General features: G+C 35.5%; 1 protein-coding gene across 8 annotated transcripts in view; it reads left to right on the top strand.

Annotated features, from left to right (window-relative positions):
* Positions 1-25,082, top strand: part of Erc1 (ELKS/RAB6-interacting/CAST family member 1) — a 532,578-nt gene that overhangs the window by 87,357 nt on the left and 420,139 nt on the right. For all 8 annotated transcript variants that reach the window (XM_076854010.1, XM_076854009.1, XM_076854013.1 and 5 more), the window contains one exon: positions 21,424-21,840. In XM_076854010.1, coding sequence (XP_076710125.1) covers positions 21,424-21,840 — 417 coding nt within the window. The remainder of the gene's footprint in view (positions 1-21,423; positions 21,841-25,082) is intronic.

Consider the following 25,082-nt stretch of genomic DNA (forward strand, 5'->3'; position numbering starts at 1 on the left):
ATTATTTGTCCTTAGAAAACAACCTTGAATAGTTTTAACTATTTTTGTTACATATATAACCAACTTAGTTACATATAAACCTTTTAATATTTGTCTTTTATTTATAGACCTTTATATTACTTAATTAGACCGTTTTGTTGTTTACTTAAATGTATTATAATTATACTTTATCACATAAAGACTTTTTACCTGGAAATGTTTTTCATTAAATATAGTTTTATATTTAGAACTTTTTAATAATTTTTTAACCCATTGATCCCCCTTTTTTTGTTTTTACCTTGAAATAACCCTTATAAGTTTTTGAATTTAGATAAATTAATTCCTTTTAATAAGATGAAATATTTGTTACTTACAGTACTTTAATTGAAATACAGTTGAAACCTTTTGACTCTTTATTTGTAGAATTATACCTATTGGGGCTTTGTAATTTATAGTAACCTTGTTTTTATAATAACACAAAATAATTTTAAACTTCCTTTTTAGTTAACCAATTTATGAAAACACCAACATTGTTTAAATATTTTACCTTGTGGAATTTAAGGAGTTAAGAGTACTTGATGTTATATTTAACAGCATTTTTTTTGAATCATCTTTTTTTTCATTATCTACACATGACATTACAATGATCTTGGCAATTCATACATTTGTATCATTGGGGTATAATTTCTCATTTTTCTAATTGTACAGATTGCAGAATCACACAGGTCATAGAGTCACCTATTACCTATATCAATCATAATGTCTATTCTAACAGTTAGCATTTTAACTTTGTACCAATTAGATGTCTCTAACAAACACATCCATGATTAATTTTATATACGTTTAGATGAAATTTACATATCTCTTTTAAAAAACAAGGTATCAGACTAGTGCATTGAATAGTATTAGTAATTTTGTTTGTTGTTGTTGAATAAAAATCCTAGAGACAATGAATATCAGACACTTTATAGACATTAACATTTTAGCAGCTGTTTAACCATCTAGAAACAAACTGTGTATTAGTAACTTTAAAGACATTTGTACTTTTATGTATTTTCCCAATTTGAATTGAACCTTTTAAATCATATTAACCAAAAATATTTGGATCCATTTTTTAAAATTTTAATTTATGAGCTCATATGTTAATTTTTGGTACCAAATATATGTAGACATGGCAATACATGTAGACAGACTGTACCGGGGCACCCACACAAAGCAAACAGACAAACAAAAGCCTTGTAGCTTATTTTTTAGAACCTATTAGATTGAGAATTAACCCTTGTAAATTGGCCTTAGAATAAAGCAGAGTGTAATCAGAAAAACATATTAATTTAGGCATATTGGATCAAAATTATTAGTTTAATAAATATAGAGTTTTTCTCTGACCTTTTTCCTGAGGTGGTCCTGTTCATGAAAGCTAAAAGGAGTTGAGGGAACATAGACAAATGAAGGGGGCTTATTTTTCCCTGGAGGAACTTCCCAAAGACGCAGCTTCATTGGTCTCCATGTGAGAGCCCCCCAGGTTGCGGTCCCATTTTAAACTGGTTTTTCTGGTTTATTGGATAGCAGCCACCAACTTTTAGCCTGACATTGAAAAATATTTAGATCATTTTTTTAATAGTTGGGAGTTATTCATGCTTGCAAATACTGAGAGACAAAGCCAAATTTTCTAGAAAAAATTACGCTTTTTGTTATCAAATTTAGGAATAATAATTTTATAAAACACTTTAGTTTTAATCTGTCCTCTATAGGAACTGACATGATTTACCCAGTTGGCCACCTGGCCCAGTTCCTAAATGAAGGCCATCTCTAGAATACCTTTTTTTTTTTTTTACCTTTAGCTTTTACTTTTGACAATCTTTTAGTCCTGTTGGCAGCACTTTACATTTTAATGCAAGCTGTAGTGAGCACAGTTAAAACCGTTTTAACCATTTTTTTTTTCATTAGAAACAAACTGAGGTAGAAATTAAAACAGAACACAAAGGGAACAAACAAAAACAAACCAATAGATAAAGTCTTGAAAATTGTTAAGAAAATAAGTTAAATGGGTACAGGCGGAGATCTCTGTAGCACTTCCTTGTCTCATGATGTCGGTGGAGGGAAGGAGTCCTAATTAAAGAAGAGCAGTTAGGAGAACAAGAAAAGGGCCGACACACAACACACGGACAGATAAACACAAGACAAACGGCCAGCGAACAGACACTAGACAAATGACAAACAGCAGAAGGTGCTGGAGAAATGACAAACAGCAGAACAGACACAGAACAAGCAACAATCGCTGAGGTCACCCAGAGAGACTTCTAATGGGGCAGAGACCACGCAAACAGATCAAACGGCCGGTGAACTGACACTGGACAAATGACAAACAGCAGAAGACTCTGGAGAAATGACAAACAGCAGAATAGACACAGGACAAGCAACAATCGTTGAGGTCACACAGGGAGACCTATAATGGGGCATAGATCACGTCTCATCGTGCCCCTGGACAGATGAGGCCTCCCAGGCAGGCCTCCAGTGGGCCCCAGATACAGACAGATGAGGTCACACAGGGAGACCTCCAGGGAGACAGTGATAGCGTCTCGTCCTGTCCTGGGGAAGGTGTAAGCAACTGTGTGCAATCTGACGTTTTGCCCCAGAAGAGTTGACTCACCAGAACTGACAGGCCAGCTGTAGGCTTTTCAGAGCGTCCTAGGATGGATTGGAGTCGTCCTCTGAGTGAGGCTGAGGAACATCTCTCAGGAGCTCCCCTCTATTCCTGGGCCGAGTTCCAAAGGCCTTTCATTGAAGGCAAATTTGGCGTGAGGGTAGGGAAGAAATGGATCCCAGACGAGCCCCCAGATGTTATAGTTAATGCTTCATCCCAGGGTTTCATAAACTGACTTCCAGGCCACTCACATATAATCAAATCAAGCCTTTATTGAAGCACACCGGTGGCGGCTGACCAGAACATAAAGCTGTTCCCCTGATCAACCCGGAACAATTGCAAGGGCACTCCTTATAAGCCTGAAAACCACAAAAGGGATGTTTGGGGGGTCTAGCCAATGCAAGCAAGCCAGGTTACAGAAGCAGGACGTGCAGAGAAGCGGAGGGAAGCCTAACCAATCACAGTTAGCCCAGTCACGCCTGTTAGAGAAACAGAGCCCCGTTACCCTAGGTACAGAAACAATACCCCATTAGGTAGTTTTGTGTTCTTAAAGGTTTCTATAGCAAAAGGAAAAGAACATCTTGCCCCAGTCATGACTCTTCTACTTGGCATGGTTGTTTTACAGGATGAAGTCATAAAACAAAATGGAGTCACATTTGCTCCTGCTATCACAGCGGGACTGCAAATTGGTGCAACCACTCTGGAAAGCAGTATGTAGATTCCTAAGAAAACTCGAATGGAACCACCATTTGACCCAGTTATCCAACTCCTTGACATATACACAAAGGATTTAAAAATCAGCATACAATAGTGATACGGCCACATCAGTGTTCATAGCCGCTCACCACAGTAGCTAAATTGTGGAACCAACCTAGATGCCCTTCAGTAGATGAATGGGATAAAGAAAATGTGGTATATAAACACAATGGAATATTACTCATCCATAAAGAAGAATGAAATTATGGCATTTGCTGGTAAATGGATGGAACTGGAGGCTATCATGCTAAGTGAAATAAGCCAATCCCCAAAAACCAAAGGCTGAATTTTCTCTTTCAAATATGAATGGTGACTCATAATAGGTGCAGGTGGGGAGGAGGGAGGAGTAGAAGTTCACTGGATTGGGACTTGGGGGGAATGGGGTAAGGGTGGGAATTGGAAAGACTGTGGAATGAATTGGATATAACTTTCCTATGTTCATATATGAATACAGAACCAGTGTAACTCTATATCATGTACAACATTAACAATAGGAAATTATACTCTTTGTATGTATGTTATGTCAAAATACATTCTACTGTCTTGTGTAACTAAAAAGAACAAAAAATATATTTTGTTTCTACAGCTCTAGTATAATTAAAGATCTGATATTTACATGCCTTGTGCTTCACTTTTCTTGCTGAAGATTGCTTTGGCTATTCTGGGCCTTTTATGTTCAAATTAATTTCCTGGATGCTTTTTCTATTTCTGTGAAGAACATCATCAGAACCTTAATAGGAATTGCATTAAATCTTTATAGCACTTTTTGTAGTATACCTTCATTTTTCTTAGGGAAATATAAGAGTGGGATTGCTTGGTCATAGAGTAGGTGCTAGTTTAATTTTATTAGATTAGTGAGCATTATTCCAAAGTGTTGGTTGTTTCATAACCTCACCAACATTTCTTATTGTTCAAATTTTAGCCCATCTAGTAGGTGTGTAGTGGTAGTATCTTATTGTGATTTTAATATGTATTTCCTTAGCCACTTTTCATTTGTTTATAATCTAATTATATGCTGTCTCCTTTTCTCTTTTGGGGCTGGGGATTGAACCCAGGGTCTTGCATATGCTAAATGTGTGCTCTACCATCTAGCTTCATACACCCTAGCCTATATGTTCCTATTTGAATATTCTGTTTTGCTTATTAAAAACACCACCACCAACAAACAGGGTTGTTTGTGTACTACCGAATTGTTTATATGTTCTGTGTACAAGTCTTTCCACATATGTTTCCCCACATGTAGCTTGTCAGTTTGTTTTGTAATGGTCTCTTTTGGTAAGAGGTTTTAAATTTTAGTGAAATCCAATTTATATATCTTGACTTTTTACCAATAGTGCTTTCTAACAGATATCCAAATATCTTTCCCTTAAACGTGCATAGACAGCTGAAATGATTGTGAAAGGTACTATGATCAGAGACCTGATTCAAATTGCATATGTGAATTGGCAAGTAAAACTCCGTAAGATCCAGGTACAGTGGTGCACATTTGTTTTCCCAGCAGTTTGGGAAGCTGAATCCAGAGGATCCTTTGAGTCTAGGATGGAGATTGAAGCCAACAAAAAAAAAAAAAAAAAAAGAAAAATAGCAGGAGACATATATTTATTTTTTATTTTGAAGTAATGGTAGCAAATACAGATATTGTAGTTTATATGATAGTTTTGGTGGGGTCTGAAAAGTAAATTTATTTTCCTTTACATGTGGTATTCCTATTACAACAACGCCGCTACAACATTAAGTAAACTTATGTACAGTTTCTGTTGTTCATTTTTCAAAAATTTTCTTCAGTAATTTTTTTGTGATGCTCTTTTATCTACTTACAAGAGAATGTAGATGCTTTACAAAATCACATGCAAAAGAATGTTAGACAGGGGCCTGGGGATGTGCCTCAGGCAGTAGCTTGCTCGCGTGGCATGTGCGGGGCTCTGGGTTCAATCCTCAGCACCACATAAAAATAAAATAAAGATGTTGTGTCCACTGAAAACTAAGAAATAAATATTAAAAAATTCTCTCTCTAAAATAAAAAAAAGAATGGTAGACACATCTTATTTGATGGTTGCCATGGAAAATATTAAAATTGTGTACAAATATTTATATTCTGATTTTCTTACAAGAACATTTTATAATTTTCTGTATAAAAGCATTGGCTATTTGTGTTGTGGTATTGGGAATGGAATCCAGGGTCTGATACATGCAAGGTAAGTGTTCTACCACTGAGCCACACCCCTGGCCCAAAACAGTACCTTTTTTGTTCTTGTTTTAAATCCTAGGTACCGTTTCATTCTTACCAAGTTTTTCTCTCTTTCTTTATTAATTATACTTTTAAAGTATTAGTTCCTATTGGAAAAATTTAATTATGTTTACATTTTGGTCTTATATTTACCAGTCTTGCTGAATGCTTAAAGTTATAGGTATATTGTTAGTAATTTCTCCTGTATGTTCATCATGCAATCTCTGTAGAATGATTGTTTCCTTCTTTTAATTTTGGATACCTTGTTTTCCCTTTTCTGTTTTTATTTTTGTTGTACTGCAGATTAAACTCAGAGCCTTATGTATGCCAGGCAAGCACTGAGCTACACTCCCAGCCCTTTAAAGAAATTCTTATATTTAATATAGTGTCTTGCTATGTTGCCCAGGCTGGCCTTTAACTTGTAATCCCCCTGCCTCAGCCTCCTAGGTCTCTATGCCTCTGCTTCCTTATATTATTTCATTGGTTAGCAACTCTAGAAGAATGTTCATGTTAATGCTGATAGCAGATACCCTTCTCTCATTCCAGATTTTAAAATGGATTCTTCTGATATTTCTCTCATATTGTAGGTTTTTGGGAGATACTCTTCATTGGGTTAGTGAACATCCCTTATAGTCCTGTTTGGAGAGGGTTTTCTTTGTTAAAACATAAATGGATATTGATTTTTTTTTGTGTGTATTTTTCTGTGTCTGTTGAGATAACCATATGGTTTCCTGTTCTAATTTGTTAACACAATGAAGTTAAACCTTGTATTCTAGAAAGACATTGCTCTAATGTAGATGTGATGCTTCTTTTTTAAACTACTGCTGAATTTTGTTAGGGTTTTTGTTCTTCATTTGCATGTTTTCCTCAGCAACATTGGCAGTACCTGGATTTCTCCTGCCACTTTTCTGTTTTGGTATCAGATATTCCAGTCTCAAAATCTGGTGGGAATGTTTACTCCTATTTTCTTGAAAAGTTTGTATTAACTTGGAATTGCATGTTTCTTGCTAGAAATTTACTAGGAAAATTGCCTGTTCCTGGTGTTTTCTTTTCTGGGGAAGATTTAAACTTCTAATTTAGTCTCTAGGTATACATTTACTTACTGTTTTTCCTTTAGAGATTTTGGGTAAATTTTATTTTTCTATTTTATTTAAGCCTTCAAATTATTAGCAAAAAGTCAATGATAGAGCTGAGGTTGTGGCTCAGTGGTATAGTGCTTCCCTGGAATGTGTGAGGCACTGGATTTAATTCTCAGCACCACATATGAATAAATAAATAAAATAAAGGTCTATCAACAACAACAAAAATATTTTAAAAAGGTCAATGATAGCATTTCTTTTTTAAAAAATATTTTTTAGTGTTGGTGGACCTTTATTTTATTCATTTATTTATATGCGGTGCTGAGAATTGAACCTGGTGCTTCCCAATGTGAGGCAAGCACTCTACCCTGAGCCACAATCCCAGCCCCAATGATAGCATTTCTTTCTTTTTTTTTAAAGTATCTTTTTAATTGTAGGTGGACACAATGCCTTATTTTTATTTATTTAGTTTTATGTGGTGCTGAGGATCGAACTCAGTGCCTTAACCTGTGCTAGGCAAGTGCTCTACCATTGAGCCACAACTCCAGCCTGGCATTTCTTTTTTTAAATTGTTGTCTGAGGTATTAGAAAGGTATTAGAAAGAGATGGTAGAGAAAGATAGATGAAGATGGAGATAGTGAGCCAGAGGTAGAGATATGTGAGAGAGGTTTTAAAAGGAGATTTTCATAGAATTAAATTAATTAAATTTAGTAGAGTTTACTTGTACAAAACAAAACAAAACCAAAACAAGAACAGTTCATGAATTGAGCAGCTCACAGACCAGAGGAGGTTCTGGAACTCCAGCCAACAACTTGATCTGTCAGTATTTATAGAAAATGGAAGATGCATAGAAAAGTTGGCTGCAGCTTAGTTTGTCAACCAGTCAGCTGTTTACATCTTATCTAGTTAATTGTTTATAGCTTAATCAATTAGTTAACAGGGCCTCCTGCAACCATCCAAAGCTCGGTTATCTCAATTAAACTCCAAATGCATTTGGTCTGTTGGGACCACTTCTGTGAAATAAATTTAATAGAGCTTGCAGAGAAATAAAATTTAATAGAGCTTACAGAGAAAAACAGAACATGTTGATTTATTCTTGCAAATATGGTATCATACAATTTTTAAAGTAAAATTCACATTGAAATATAGCATAAATAGCGAACACACAAATCCTAAGTGCATATACTTTGAATTTTACAATGTGAATATGCACTTAGATGTAACACCCAGATGAAAAAATATCTTATTATCAACAATCAGAATTACTCCTTTGTGACCTTTTCTGGTTATTTCCCCTAGCACCATCCTGATTCCTAACACTATAAAGTTTGTACATAAATGTAATCCTATGTTTTTTTTTCTTGTGTATTTGTTCTGTGATAGGTATAAATATTTACAGTAGGATAAATAAAAACTAAAAACAGTCTTGTGCATTCTAAGTTTGCTGGTGAGATTTCTAGTGGTTTGCAGAAAAAGTCTTAGATTTCAGATATTTTTGGATTTCAGAATTTGGACCTCTGTAAGGAATTTAGGTTCAGGTGTCACACAGATTTGTAGGACATGAATGCAGCACCAAGAATTGAGCCAGTGTTTCTCATAATTTGGAATTATCAACTATGTGTTTTTTCTTTAATATTTATTTTTTTAGTTGTAGTTGGGCACAATACCCTTATTTTTTTATTTTTTGTTACATGGTGCTGAGGATGGAACTCAGGACTTCGCATGTGCTAGGCAAGCGTTCTACCTCTGAGCCACAATCCCAGTCCAACTATGTCTTATATAGTAAAAAAAAGAAAAAGAAAAGTAAACTCTTAGCTAAGTCGGCCCCAGACCAGTCATATCAGAATCTCTGAGGAATTGATGCCTGGGCTCTGGAATGTCCTCAAACTTTCCAGGTTATTCAAATATGTGATAGGACTGAGAATTTTTTTTTATTGGTTGTTCAAAACCTTACAAAGCTCTTGACATATCATATTTCGTACATTAGATTCAAGTGGATTATAAACTCCCATTTTTACCCCAAATACAGATTGCAGAATCACATTGGTTACACATCCACATTTTTACATAATGCCCTATTAGTAACGGTTGTATTCTGGTACCTTTCCTATCCTCTGCTATCCTCCCTCCCCTCCCCTCCCCTCCCATCTTCTCTGTCTACCCCATCTACTGTAATTCATCTCCCTCCTTGTTTTTTCCCCTTCCCCTCACAACCTCTTGTATGTAATTTTGTATAACATTGAGGGTCCCTCCATTTCCATGCAATTTCCCTTCTCTCTCCCTCTCCCTCCCACCTCATGTCTCTGTTTAATGTTAATCTTTTCCTCCTGCTCTTCCTCCCTGCTCTGTTCTTAGTTGCTCTCATTATATCAAAGAAGACATTTGGTATTTGTTTTTTAGGGATTGGCTAGCTTCACTAAGCATAATCTGCTCTAGTGCCATCCATTTCCCTGCAAATTCCATGATTTTGTCATTTTTTAGTGCTGCGTAATACTCCATGGTTTATGAATGCCACATTTTTTTTTTTTATCTATTAATCTATTGAAGGGCATCTGGTTTGGTTCCACAGTCTAGCAATTGTGAATTGTGCTGCTATGAACATCGATGTGGCAGTATCCCTGTAGTTTGCTCTTTTAAGTACTTCAGGGAATAGTCCGAGAAGGGCAAAAGCTGGGTCAAATGGTGGTTCCATTCCCAGCTTTCCCAGGAACCTCCATACTGCTTTCCAAATTGGCCGCACCAGTTTGCAGTCCCACCAGCAATGTACAAGAGTATCCTTTTCCCCACATCCTCTCCAGCACTTGTTGTTGTTTGACTTCATAATGGCTGCCAATGTTACTGGAGTGAGATGGTATCTTAGGGTGGTTTTGATTTGCATTTTTCTGACTGCTAGAGATGGTGAGCATTTTTTCATGTACTGGTTGATTGATTGTATGTCCTCCTCTGAGAAGTGTCTGTTCAGGTCCTTGGCCCATTTGTTGATTGGGTTATTTGTTATCTTATTGTCTAATTTTTTGAGTTCTTTGTATACTCTGGATATTAGGGCTCTATCTGAAGTGTGAGGAGTAAAAATTTGTTCCCATGATGTAGGCTCCCTACTTACATCTCTTATTGTTTCTCTTGCTGAGAAAAAACTTTTCAGTTTAAGTAAGTCCCATTTGTTAATTCTTGTTATTAACTCTTGTGCTATGGGTGTCCTATTAAGGAATTTGGAGCCCGACCCCACAATATGTAGATTGGAGCCAACTTTTTTTCCTATCAGACGCAGAGTCTCTGATTTGATATCTAGTTCCTTGATCCACTTTGTGTTAACTTTTGTGCATGGCGAGAGGAGGGGATTCAGTTTCATTTTGTTGAATATGGATTTCCAGTTTTCCCAACACCATTTGTTGAAGATGCTATCCTTCCTCCATTGCATTCTTTTAGCCCCTTTATCAAATATAAGATAGTTGTAGCTTTGTGGATTAGTCTCTGTGTCTTCTATTCTGTACCATTGGTCCACTTGCCTGTTTTGGTACCAGTACCATGCTGTTTTTGTTACTATTGCTCTGTAATATAGTTTGAAATCTGGTATCGCTATACCGCCTGATTCACACTTCCTGCTTAAAATTGCTTTTGCTATTGTGGGTCTTTTATTTTTCCATATGAATTTCATGATTGCTTTATCTATTTCTACAAGCAATGCCTTTGGGATTTTGATTGGCATTGCATTAAACTTATAGAGAGCTATTGGTAATATCGCCATTTTGATGATGTTAGTTCTGCCTATCCATGAACAGGGAATATTTTTCCATCTTCTAAGATCTTCTTCTACTTCTCTTTTTAGGGTTCTGTAGTTTTCATTGTATAAATCTTTCACCTCTTTTGTTAGGTTGATTCCCAAGTATTTTATTTTATTTTTTTTGAGGATATTGTGAATGAAGTGTTTTTCCTCATTTCCGTTTCAAAAGTTTTGTCACTGATATACAGAAATGCCTTTGATTTATGTGTGTTGATTTTATATCCTGCCAGTTTTCTGAATTCATTTATTAGTTCTAGTAGTTTTTTTGTAGACCCTTTTGGGTCTTCTAGGTATGGAATCATGTCATCCGCAAACAGTGATAATTTAAGTTCTTCTTTTCCAATTTTTATGCCTTTAATTTCTTTCGTCTGTCTAATTGCTCTGGCCAGTGTTTCGAGAACTATATTGAATAGAAGTGGTGATAGAGGGCATCCCTGTCTTGTTCCAGATTTTAGAAGGAATTCCTTCAATTTTTCTCCGAAAAATTGATGCTAGCCTGAGGCTTAGCATAGATAGCTTTTACAATGTCGAGGAAAGTTCCTGTTATCCCTAGTTTTTCTAATGTTTTGAACATAAAGGGATGCTGTATTTTGTCGAATGCTTTTTCTGCGTCTATCCAGATGATTATATGGTTCTTATCTTTAAGTCTATTGATATGGTGAATAACATTTATTGATTTCCGTATATTGAACCATCCTTGCATCCCAGGGATGAATCCTACTTGATCATGGTGTACAATTTTTTTGATGTGCCTTTGTATCCGATTTGCCAGAATTTTGTTAAGGATTTTTGCATCTGGGTTCATCAGAAATATTGGTTGTAGTTTTCTTTCTTTGAGGGGTCTTTGTCTGGTTTCGGAATCAGGGTGATGTTGGCCTCATAGAATGAATTTGGCAGAGCTCCCTCTTTTTCTATTTCCTGAAATAACTTGAAAAGTATTGGTATTAATTTTTCTTTAAAGGTTTTGTAGAACTCTGCTGTATACCCATCTGGTCCTGGGCTTTTCTTGGTTGGTAGTCTTTTGATTGCTTCTTCTTTTTCATCCATTGAAATTGGTCTGTTTAAATTGTGTGTATCCTCCTGACTCAGTGTGGGCAAATCATATGACTTAAGAAATTTATCGATGTCTTCACTATCTTCTATTTTATTGGAATATAGGGTTTCAAAATAATTTCTAATTTTCTTCTGTATTTCTGTAGCATCTGTTGTGATATTGCCTTTTTCATCCCGTATGTTAGTAATTTGAGTTCTGTCTCTTCTTCTCTTCGTTAGCATGATGAAGGGTCTGTCGATCTTATTTATTTTTTGGAAGAACCAACTTTTAGGTTTGTTAATTTTTTCAATGGTTTCTTTTGTTTCAATTTCGTTAATTTCCGCTCTGATTTTAATTATTTCTTGCCTTCTGCTACATTTGCTGTTGTTTTGCTCTTCCTTTTCTAGGGCTTTGAGATGAAGTGTGAGCTCATTTATTTGTTGGTTTTTTCTTTTTTTGAGGAATGACCTCCAGGCGATGAATTTCCCTCTTAAAACTGCTTTCATTGTGTCCCATAGATTCCTATATGTTGTGTCTGTATTTTCATTTATCTCTAAGAATTTTTTGATTTCCTCCTTTATGTCTTCTTTAACCCATTGATCATTCAGTAACATATTGTTCATTTTCCATGTGATGTAGGATTTTTCCTTCCTTCTTTTATCATTGATTTCCAGTTTCATTCCATTATGATCAGATAAAATGCATGGTATTATCTCCACCCCTTTATATTTACTGAGGGTTGCCCTATGGCATAATATATGGTCTATTTTTGAGAAGGATCCATGTGCTGCTGAGAAAAAAGTATATCCACTTGATGATGGTTGATATATTCTATATATGTCAGTTAAGTCTTGGTTATTGATTGTGATATTGAGTTCTATAGTTTCTTTATTCACCTTTTGTTTGGAGGATCTGTCCAATGGTGAGAGAGGTTTGTTGAAGTCACCCATAATTATTGTGTTGTGGTCTATTTGATTCTTGAACTTGAGGAGAATTTGTTTTATGAACGTCGCAGCACCATTATTTGGTGCATAAATATTGATAATTGTTATGTCTTGTTGGTGAATGGTTCCTTTTAACAGTATATAATGTCCTTCCTTGTCCCTTTTGATTAACTTAGTCTTGAAGTTGATTTTATTCGATATGAGGATGGCCACCTCTGCTTGCTTACGAGGACCGTGTGTGTGGTATATTTTTTCCCAGCCTTTCACCTTCAGTCTGTGTATGTCTTTTCCAATCAGATGTGTCTCCTGGAGGCAACATATTGTTGGATTTGTTTTTTAAATCCATGTTACCAGCCTATGTCGCTTTATGGAGAGTTTAAGCCATTAACGTTTAGAGTTACTATTGATATATGGTTTGTACTGCCAGCCATGTTTGATTATTTATCTTTTTTTTTTTTAAATTTAGTTTGTTTCTCCATGATTAGCTCCCCCCCCCCCCCCGCTCTCTGTCATTACCAAGGCCCTTCCCACTGATGGTTTTGGTTGTTGTTTTTCATTTCTTCCTCGTGTAGTGTTTTGCTGAGGATGCTTTGCAGTGCTGGTTTTCTGGCTGCAAATTCTTTTAGCTTTTGTTTATCATGAAAGATTTTTATTTCGTTGTTGTACCTGAAGCTTAATTTTGCTGGATACAGAATTCTCGGTTGGCATTTATTGTCTTTCAGTGTTTGAAATATGTTATTCCAAGATTTTCTCGCTTTCAGCGTCTGTGATGAAAAATCCGTTGTTAACCTTATTGGTTTACCCCTGAATGTAATCTGCCTCCTTTCTCTTGTAGCTTTTAATATTTTCTCTTTGTTCTGTATATTGGTTATCTTCATAACAATGTGTCTTGGCGTTGGTCTACTATGATTTTGTGTGCTTGGTGTTCTGTATGCATCTACAATTTGTATATTCATTTCCTTTTTTATTTCTGGAAAAGTTTTCTGTAATTATTTAATGTAGCAGTTTACTCATTCCCTTGGTTCGAATCTGTGTACCTTCCTCTATCCCGATGACTCGTAGGTTTGGTTTTTTTATGTTATCCCATATCTCTTGGATGTTTTTCTCGTGATTTTTTACCAGCCTTTCTGAGTTGGCTAGATTTTTTTCAAGATGATATATTTTGTCTTCATTATCTGACATTCTGGCTTCTACTTGCCACTCTGTTAGTGATACTCTCAATTGAGTATTTAATTTAGTTTATCTTTTCCTTCATTTCTAGAATTATTGTTTGATTTTTTTTTATAATCTCTATCTCCTGATGAAGATGCTTAACTTCTTCTTTTATCTGTTTATGTAATTCATTTTCAATGTGTTCTTTCACTGTTTGGATTTGCTGTCTCCTATCCTCTTTAAGGTTCCATTCCATCTGTCTAAGGTATTCCTTGAGTTCTTTATATGACCATTTTTCTGGTGACTCCTCTAGGTCCTCCTGAATATTTAGTCTGTCCTTCATTGTTTGTACTCCCTTTCTTCCTTGCTTTTTTTATGCTGCTCATGTTACTTCTTGTTCTGTATGATTGCTGAGTTACTGTTTACTCTTATAAATTTATTTGATGCTTGGGAGGAAAGATATTCGACGGGAAGGGAAGAAGTCAGTGTCGTCGCTGGTTTCAATGAAGTTATCTCCTCCGCCCGTGACGTCAGTTCTCTGCCATGGTGGTATCCCATGCAAATGGTGACCGTTCGTTCCCTTTGCTGGGTGACCAATGCAACGGGTGGGTCCTGACGGTCTCTCTCCCAAGCCCCGTTTCAATCCTGTGGGCACTGCCTATGAAAGCTCGGTTGGTTTTTACCTCTGTAAGTTTAGCAGTGCCGACCAGTTATTTCAGCGGGATCGTTAGTGCTGAGTCACGAGAAGCAGGCGAACCAGAGCTTGAATACTGCCGATCCGGGCTCGGTGTGTGTTCTGAGAGGCCCAAACTGTTGGCCCCAGATCCACGTCAGCTCAGCATTGCCTAGTGATCCTGAGCAAACAGCATTTAGACAGTTTACGACTCCCTATGCCCGAGTAGCTGGAGAGGTCAGAGACTTGATCTCTCCGTGCCCGCCGCCATGTTGGATCCCCCAGGACTGACAATTACTAGTCTAAATTAAATCTGTAAAAGAAAGAAAAGGAATACAACTTTGCTTGGAACGAAGAGTGGAAGTTGATGTATATCTATTGACTAATCTCTGAGCAAGTTTGACAGATACTGAATTCAGCCCCTTTTTATAGGTGAAGAAACAGGTCTTGGGAAGCAAATGATTTGCTTAAGTAATTCAAAACTATTGTTTTGAGGCCAAAGAATTGGCAACATATTAGAATATGTAGGTAGAAGCAATGAAGATGTGAAGAGATTTCTGTGATATCTATATCTGAAAATGTGTTTCATCAGTAGAGAACATATAGGGAGATAATAAGGTAATAGATAATATGGGGGAGATAATAAGGTAAAATAAAATTAAAAAAAGCACTTGAAAAAGATGAGGTTGATGGTTAGTGGCTGGAAGATTGGTGATAGAATAGCGTAAAAAGGGAATGCTGTGGGATCATCAGTGAGTGGTAGTGGATCTGTGGCACTTTTGTTTTTTTTAAAGGTATTGAGGCTTGAACCAATGATGCTCTACCTTTTTTAATTTTTTTTTTTTTTTGGTTGGGTACTGGGGATTGAGCTCAGGGGCACTCAACCACTGAGCCACATCCCAGCCCTATTGTTTTGTATTTTTTAATTTAGAGACATGTTCTCACTGAGTTGCTTAGTGCCTCACGCTTTGCTCAGGCTGGCTTTGAACTCACTATCCTCCTGTCTCAGCCTCTGGAGAGGCTGGGATTATAGACATGCACCTGGCTCTTTTTAAAATTTTGAGACAGGCTCTTGCGAAGTTTTCTAGCCTAGCCTTGACCTTGAAAGCCATGGTTTATAATATTAAAAAAACATGAAAAATTGGAAGTTGAAGACTGAAGTTCTTTGGTTGGAGTAGATAATTTCATTTGGAGGGGAACATCTCTGTGGTTGTGGAATGAGGTAGGTTGATTGATTTATATTTGTAAATAATACTTTTTTTGTTTTTCCTTTTGTTGTGCTGGGGATTTAACCCAGGAGCCTCCTGCATGTTAGGCAAGCACTTCAATCCTGAGCTACACCCTGAGTCCCAATACTTTTAATGAAATAGATTTTGGACAAAATTTGTAAAACTGTTCATATATACCTTTTAGCCTCTAGTTGCTCTACACTAGAATTTCAACATTAGAAGAACTAGCTGACATTTTCTTTTGTGTACTAATCAGGCTACCTATATTTTACTTATGTTGCAGGGATATATACAGTACAGTATATTGAAAAACACACTTGTAAATTACGATGTTGCTGATCTGGAATCAGTTAATTTTCTTCAGTGGATTACTTGTTAAAGTCTGTCAGCTACTTTGTGTAGTGACTTTCATTTGGATTAGTCTAGTAGCTGGCTTTGAGTTTTATAAGAAAGCATGTTACTAAAAGTGCTAAGTCTTAAAAAATGTGAATAATTTTGAATTACAGATACTGTTTATATATACTTTTTAAATTTCTTCCCCAGAGATAATTATTGATATAAATAATTCAGTTTCATCTTAATTTAAATGCTGTTGCTGCTGATTTTAGTGACAGTTTATGTGAATGCACCTAAAACAATAGTACTGTACGTTAGTGCTTTTTTGAGACTGTAAGGTTATGAACTCTGTACTGGTCCTTGCTTCTTCCTTTACTCTGAAGGAAATGTGGTAGTGGGGATGGGATTTGGTGGAAAAATTCCATAACTTGGTGATGAGCTTTGAGCACACAGGAACTTCAGGGGTGATACAGCTCTGCTTGACACTAAATTGGCCCTTGTAGGCTGTACGATATATGCTACAGCTGAGTGTCAGCAGGGACTCCCCTCAGATAGCCAAGCCTCTTCCCTCCAATCTGTGTTCATTCAGCAAAATTCATTTGCAGTAACAGCATTGCCAAGATGAGCTGTTAATGCTTTCATAGCTCATTCTTACCACCTAACCTTCCTTTTCTCTGCCTTTCTTTCTTGTTGTTGATTTATATACTATTATTTCAGTGACCAAATTTAGAAATTTTGTATACCTCATTTACTTCTGTTACAGATGCTTGAAACTTTGGGGTTGGAGTGTGAAGCAAGAAAATATTTTTTGGGGGGCTGGTGTGTATAGCACAGTGGTAGAACATGTACTTAATATGTTCTATTAAGTTTGATTCTCAGCACCAAGAAAGAAAAGAAAACAGTGATAGAATGAACAGTAACTTTATAGACCCTTGTAATTCCTCCCATTGCTTATTACCAACAGCATTCTCAAGCTAATTACTAAGGACATGCTTGTTATGGAATTGGATTGGTGATTAATTTTAGTTTTAACATTTTTAGATAGTCATAATTGATGTTATTTTTAATGAATGAGTCTCTTTAATCTTGGCATTGCTTAATATGATATTTTTACTATTGTGATGTATGGTTTGGGATACTACTTTGTTTCAGTGCTTCTCTTCACAAAATCCTTCCTTCCTTTTTTCTGTTCTTTCTTTCTCATTTATTCCCACAGTAGTATGCTGGTTAAATTGAACCAACTTCTAAGAAAGCTACAGAATTGAATCTCATAACTTTTGTGGCAAAGCAGTGTCTATATATTCATCATAGTTGTATGATGCCTTCTGTGATTTGTTGCAGCTCCATTCTGTTTCTTCTCTGCAATTAAAAAGTAGGAAAGGAGACATAATTGATATGTCTCTTGTCTTTTGAAGCAGGAGAACTATGGATGAATGATCTCAGTGTAATAAAATTCCTGGAAACCAATTCAAACCAATTTATAGCCTAATGATGGAGAGTAAAGAACAGGCAACATAAAGAGTATAAGTAGATGTACAAGAGATGTGAACAGAATGTTATTCCTAAAACATCCTAAGTCTGACAATACTTATCAGTATAGTTAGGAAGGTAGAAAGGTTAAATAGGCAAAAAAACAACTAAATTCAAACAATCCCATTAGTTCATTGATTTAGCAAATACTAAAAAAAAAAAATTTTGTTTTGAGGACCATCTGTGTACCAGGCATGGTGCCATATGGTGAGGACAGAAATACAAGTAGGAGTTAATACCCTCAAAATGCATGTAGTTTGATTGGGCAGTTAAATAGATAAAAATTATAATGTGAAAGAAAAAGAAAATCATGATAATTTCTCTAATAACTGTCATAGGTCCCCGTCAGGTATTGAAGAATTTTCACTGTTGTTATTCTCAGAATCCTCCCATTTCATTGAGGTCCAGCTTGGTGTAATAGTAGCATAATCCTTAGAGTAAATTTTAGTGTTTTACATTTAAGTGTTTTATCAAGCTAAGTTTAGAATGAAAAGTAGACTAGTAGGGTGTTATAAAATTTGGAGTGTAAGATAATTTTGCAATGTCAGGAGCAGAATTCTGGAATAGAAATTCTCCTAAGAGATCTTTCCACTAAAATCAGTGAATCTGTTTAAATGTATATGAAGTTTGTGAGTATGCTCATTTTATCTTCTTGTGAATATGCTGGAGAAGGAGTAGCCTGGCTTTTAGCCTACTTCTTTTTTTATCTTCCAAAGCAGTTGGCAGGAATTTTTATAAATCTAGCGTGATTGTAGCCTAAAGAGAGAATGCTGATTTGTATTTCAGTGGAGAAAATTGCCTTCTAGGCCACCCATCAGAGCATTGTTTTAAATTTATAGTGAACTGGGTGGGAGCAGAGCTTCATAGACACATCAGCAGTTTGTATTTTCTTCATCAAAAAATTGCCACGCTAGATTTAATCATATGTGTCAACGTGTGACACTATTAGCCTTTGCCAACATATACTTCTCCTGGCTTCTGTGAATTAATGATAAATATTCAAAAAAGGAGGAATGGTTATACCTAGAAATTAGTTTTTTTATTTAACTTCTCATTTTTTTTTTTTTGGCATAAATTCACTAAGAAAAGTAACTTTGGAAGGTAAAGAAAGAAACTAGGCTTCAGAGAATTAAATGGTGACAAAACTGGCACTCAAACCAAAATAGTCCTCCCAGTCCACTGAAAGAAACTAGTCTACAGAATTTAATACTTTGCATAAATTAAGAACAATTTAGGTTTATATTTATTAACAAAATTTATGGTCACAATATATAATCTTTAAGTATAAAAACGCAGATTATAGGGGCTGAGGCTGTAGCTCAGTGGTAGAGCACATGCCTTACAAGTATAGGATGATCCCAATTTTGATTTTAAAATGAGTATACAGGGTTAGGGTTGTTGCTCAGTGGTAGAGCGCTCACATAGCATATGCGAGGCCCTGGGTTTGATTCTTAGCACCACATAAAAATAAATAAATAAAATAAAGGTACTATGTTCATCTACAACTAAAAAAATTATTTTTATTTTTATTTTACTTAGTTATAGATAGACACAATATTTTTATTTTTGTGTATTTATTTTTATGTGATGCTGAGGATCGAATCTAGTGCCTCACTTGTGCTAGGCAAGTACTCTATACCACTGAGCCACAAACCCAGCCCGCCCCCAAGTAATTTTCATTTTTTAAAAAACTAGAATAATTGAGGGGAAATCTCTAAAAACATTTTAATGTACTTATTTTATTCCTCTTGAGCTTTTTTTAAAAACAGCTTTTTAGATATGAATTCCCATACCATAAAGTTCACCTGTTCAAAGTATACAATTTAGTGGCTTTCGGCATGTTAAATGTTTTACACCAATCACCCCACCTACTTCTAGAACATTTTGTCACCAGTAATCCTTGACCATTAGCAGTCACACCCCATCTCCTCCTCCTCTCAACTCTTTAATTTTGAGTCATATGAATGTATTTTACTCATTCAAAAATATTTTTAAAAAATGCCTACATATGTTTTTCAGCCTTAAAAAGGAAAAAATTATGATATATGCCACAACACAGATGAACCTTGAGGACATTAGGCTAAGTGAAATGAGATACAATCATAGACACAAACTATAGATTCCACCTCCATGATTGTCTAGAATAGTCAAATTTATGAAAATAGAAAGTAGAATAGTGCTGCTAGAAGGCTAAGAGGAGAAGGGAATGTGGAGTTCTGGTGTAATTGGTATAGAATCTCAATTTTGCAAGTTGGATGGTAGTGATGATTTTATAGCAATATAAATGTACTTAATGCTACTAAACTGCATACTTGAATATAGTTAAGATGATAAATATTATGCTATATGTATTTTACCTCAATAAAAAATTGGGAAGATATTTGCATAGAATTCTACTTACAGATATTAAATTATTTATTTATAACTACTAATAAATATTCTTTACTATTGTGAATGGTTCTTTTGTACACCTATCTTTGTACACATATCCAAACTCTTCCTGAGGATAAATTGGCAAAGATGTAAATGATGGATTAAAAGTATGCACAATTTCAATTTGGACATACAAATTATTTCTCAAAGTACCTGTACAGATTTAAACTTCCACCATGCAAAGTCTAGAAATAACCATTTCATTTCCCCATACTTTTTTTTGGAGGGGGGTGCATTGGGGTTATTACTGGGGACTGAACCCAAGGGCACTTAACTACTGAGCCACTTAACCTCAGCCCTGTTTATTTTTTATTTTGAGACAGGGTCTCACTAAGTTGCTGAGGCTGGCTTTGAACTTGCCATCCTCTCACCTCAGCCTTCTGAGCAGCTGGAATTACAGGCCTGCACCACAGCACTCAGTCTCATTTCCCCATACTTTTGACTGGTTATTTTAATTTCTTTTTTATTTTATTTTTTTACATTTATTTTATTGTATCTATTTACATATCTACTAGCACTATGTATTCCCTCTTGTGACTCAGCTGTTCTTGTCCTTCCCCATTTTATTACTGGGACTTTTTAAAAAAAATCTATTTTAAGACATCTTTATGTTAGGAAAATAATCTTTTACTTCCTATATATGTTACAAATATTTTTTGAACTCTTTTAATTTTTCTTTTCACAGTGTTTATGGTGACTTTTAAAGGGAAGAATGGCAGAGGGTTAGAGGGTGTTATTTATTTTTTGCAGTACTGGATTGGAAGCTTGAAACCAGGCCTTGGCACAATAACAGAGCAACAACCTCAACCCCCAGTTTTTTGTTTTTAATGCAAAGACATCAGCTTTTTAAAATAGTTTCCAGCTGGGGTATTATTTTATTAGCAAGTAGTCTTCTAATGCTTAAAAAGCACTACTTTTTCTTACCAAGAATAAACTTATAATAAATTATTAGGTATTTTAATTTTAATTTATGAATATAATTCTTAAAATGCATTTAAATGCCAGCATATTTTAAAGATTTTTAACAACTGTAGAAGATCAAGATTCTCAATAAAAAGATGTATTAACTAACTAACATGTGTGAAGCACTGGGTTTGATCCTCAGCACCACATAAAAATAAAGATATTGTGTCCACCTATAACTAAAAAATAGATCTTAAAAAAAAAAAAAAGATGTATTAAGATACTGATTCTCTGAAGCCAGTTCTGTCACCGTGTGTTCTTAGGTTACTTAAACCTCTCTAAGCTCAGTGTCCTTGTCAGTAAAATTGAAATTAATAGTACACATATTGGAGCCGGTTGCAGTGTCATACACCTGTAATCCCAGTGACTCTGGAGGCTGAGCAGTTTGAGGCCAGTTTGGCAATGTAGCAAGACCCTGTCTCAAAATAAAAAGGGCTATCGATGTGGCTCAGTGGTAGAATACTTCATGTTGAGAGTAAATGCAAGGTGAATTACTGACATTTTGCAGATTATCTCAGTTGTTTTTAAAGAAACTATAAAACAAAATAAGTTGAATCCTGATTTGCTGAAGGCAGACCTTGTAGCTATTTTCAGCTCCTCCCAAGCTGCTCTGTTTTTTCTACTTGAGGGGGAAAGCTGATTTGGATTTTTCTTTTTGTCTTAGCACATGCAGATGACAATCCAGGCTCTCCAGGATGAATTGCGGATCCAGAGGGACCTGAATCAGTTGTTTCAGCAAGACAGTAGCAGTAGGACAGGTGAACCTTGTGTAGCAGAGCTGACAGAGGAGAACTTCCAGAGGTTGCATGCTGAGCACGAGCGGCAGGCCAAAGAGCTGTTCCTTCTACGAAAGACCCTGGAGGAAATGGAGCTTCGTATTGAGACGCAGAAGCAAACCTTAAATGCTCGGGATGAGTCCATTAAGAAGCTTTTGGAGATGTTGCAGAGCAAAGGTCTGTCTGCCAAGGCTACTGAGGAAGACCATGAAAGAACAAGACGGCTGGCAGAGGCAGAGATGCATGTCCACCACCTAGAAAGCCTTTTGGAACAGAAGGAAAAAGAAAACAATATGTTGAGAGAGGTGAGTGACCACTTCTTTGGTTGTGATTTATTTTTGCCTTTTCCCCCTTATTTTAATCAGCTTCTTGGCCTAGTTAAATTTATATGCTCTACCATGCTATTGGAAGGGGGTTTTGTCTTTTTTGTTTAAGTGCTTCACTGATTTCTATTCTGATTTGCTGTCTTGTAAGAGATGACATCATCTGGAATATATGCTGGCTCCACAGCTTTCTGGAATCTCCTGCCCTTTACTGCACACATACCTGATTTCTAGAGGCTGGTTGATGCTTGAGGGGCATAGAATTACTTACTTATAGATTTATTCACAGAGACAACACAACAAAAGCAGTAGCTAACTATTGTTGAATTTTAAAATATTAATAAGAGAAAGTAAGCTGTTACCTTAGTTTACGTGTATTTACAATGTCCTTGGAAGCAGTAGTGGATGTTTGCCTTGTGGTTTCCATGGAAACTGTTGCCTTGCTATAAAAGATGTGAGATAAAAATCATTTGCTGCCATGGAGGCTCAGATAGAAAGAATGACATAGAGACACACTCTTACTTATTTTTTGAGAGGAAACTCAGATTTGAACTGATCTGTGTGACTATTGATATTTTTTCACTTTTCTAGGTAATGCTTCATTTTAAGGAAGCATAAGAAGAATTCATCTTACGTTAAAATAAATTAATAGCTATAATAACTTATGGTCAGATTTAAGATAACTCACATTTGGATACAGGGCAAAATCCCCAAACTTTGTTAGTGGGTCTCAGTAATTCCCTTTTAAATAAATTGCAAAGAAAGAGATTTAAAAAAATGATATATGGGCTGGGATTGTGGGTCAGTGGTAGTGTGCTTGCCTAGCATGTGTGAGGCACTGGGTTTGATTCTCAGGACCACATATAAATAAATAGAAAATAAGGGTCCATTGACAATTAAAAAATATTTTTTAAAAAGACATTTTCAAAGCAGCAAAGTAGTAATTGAAAAAATACTTCTCTAAGTTTGTAGTTTGTTCCATAATTTCCCCTTTTGTAAAAAAATAAAAAAAATAATCTGCAATCTTTATTTACAGCTGGGGCATTTTATTTTCTAAAAATTTCATTGTTTTTTAAAAAATTTGATTTTAGTACATAGAAAATCCATTGTAGTTGATTATTTTTAAATTTAGAAAATAAGATTAGCAAAAACTTAAAAACCCAACGTATTACTAACAACTAAAAGTTGTTATTTGTTGTTTAAATGTTTCCAGTTTTTTTCTCCCCTGTACTGGATTGAACCCAGAGGTGCTCTGCCACTAAGCTATATTCCAAGACCTTGTTATGTTTTATTTTGATACAGAATCTGAGTTGGCTTCCAATTTGTAATCCTCATGTTTCATACTTCTGAGTCACTGCAGTCATTTTTTTCCTACATATATTTTTTTTCATTATTTCTGTTTCTTTTTCTATTCAGTATTTCTTCTATAATGGTGGAAATATTCCATATCTGCTCTGTCAGAAATGGTAGCCAATAGCTGCGTGTGGCTCTTTAAGGGATTGAAATGTGGCTAGGGTGACTGAGGAACTTAATTTCAAATTTATTTAAATGTAACTTTTATAGATAAATAAAATTTTTATTAGTATATACATTTAACTAATGCCTGCTGTTTTAGTACAACTAAGCATAATATGATGTCTTATGTTTTTTTCCATAAATTGACTTGACCATCTCTCTCCATCATTTCTTACAGATTTTGGTAATTTCACATGACTTTATAATATTCCATTGCATTTATTTGAACATCTTTTCCTGTTGAAAATTTGCAATTTTCAGTATTATAAAACACTGATGCACCGAATGAATGTTCTTAACTATATATCCATGTATGTTTTTTGATTTGGGGGTGGGTAAATTCATAGAAAGAAATTTGCTTTAATGGTGTGTACATTTTCAAAATTTGAATATACTTGTCCTCTAGAGTGGTTGGGCCAGTTTATACTACAAGCAATATGTACTGTTTTATGATTAATCTCAGCTATGTACATACTGCACTCTTCAAATTACCATAATGTATTGTCTGAGGACACTTTCTGTCATATACCATGTTACAAAAAATCCTGAGTTTCTTTCAGTTTACATTCAAGACTTTATAATTTAATAAGATAGCTCAGAGCCTGGCTGTAGATCAGTGTTGAAGAAATTCTCATAATCTCAAAGAAACCATGCAACATGAAAACTATACCAGCATCATGATGAAATGTGAATGTTAAATTTTTGCTGCTTGTCTTGTTCTGAATATTTCAGCCTGTGCTAGTTCTTTGAGTTTTGGAGTTCATAAATGCTGAATAGCTAAAGATTGTAGAAAGCCACAGTGTTATTTGGCAGGGAACACCGAAGAATTAAGGATGAGTTTTTTTGTTTTGTTTTGTTTTATTTTTTTCATCTTTTATACATTTGATTCAAGTGAGTTATGCATTTCCATTTTTACCCCAAGTACAAATTGCAGAATCACATCAGTTACACATTCACAATGTTTACATAATGCCATATTAGTGACTGTTGTATTCTGCTGTCTTTCCTATCCCCTACTATTTCCCCTCCCCTCCCCTCCTATCTTCCCTCTCTACCTCATCTGTTGTTGTTCCATTCTCTCCCTTCCCCCACCCCTTTCCCCAAGGATGAGTTTTTAAAAACAAGAAAATCTACAAATATTAAGTCTTATGTACATAATGTGGGAAGAAATGTAGACCTTGCTAATAATCATACCAATACACAATTTCAGGTTGCCATTAGTAACATAGCATCATCTTATAGGAAATGTTAACATACTATTTACAATTATTTGAGAGCAAGTGTAAATGATTTCTTCACAAAAAAGTTTTGGAATATTTATTCTCCTTTCTGTTTCTCATACTTGCCTTTAAGACTTTTAGGTTTCAATTCTGTGAAGTCTCCCTGTGTAGCTTTGGGGTGTGTGTGTGTGTGTGTGTGTATATATATATGGATCATACATATGTACACTTCCGTATGTATTTCTTCATTGTTGTTCACATAATATTTTGCACCAGGGTTATATATTTTCTTAGTCTTGGCTGCTATGACAAAGATTTCTATAGATTGGGTGGCTTTTACAGCAACACTTGTTTCATAAAGTTCTGGAGGTTGGAGAGTCCAAGATCAAGGTACAAGTGTCTGATGAGGACCTGTTTCCTCTCTCTTAGACTGCTGTCATCTCCCTGTGACCTCCTTCTCACATGGTGACAAAGGGCAAGAGAAGTCCC

The sequence above is a fragment of the Callospermophilus lateralis genome, chromosome 4 (assembly GCF_048772815.1).
Source record: "Callospermophilus lateralis isolate mCalLat2 chromosome 4, mCalLat2.hap1, whole genome shotgun sequence".
Classification (NCBI taxonomy): domain Eukaryota; kingdom Metazoa; phylum Chordata; class Mammalia; order Rodentia; family Sciuridae; genus Callospermophilus; species Callospermophilus lateralis.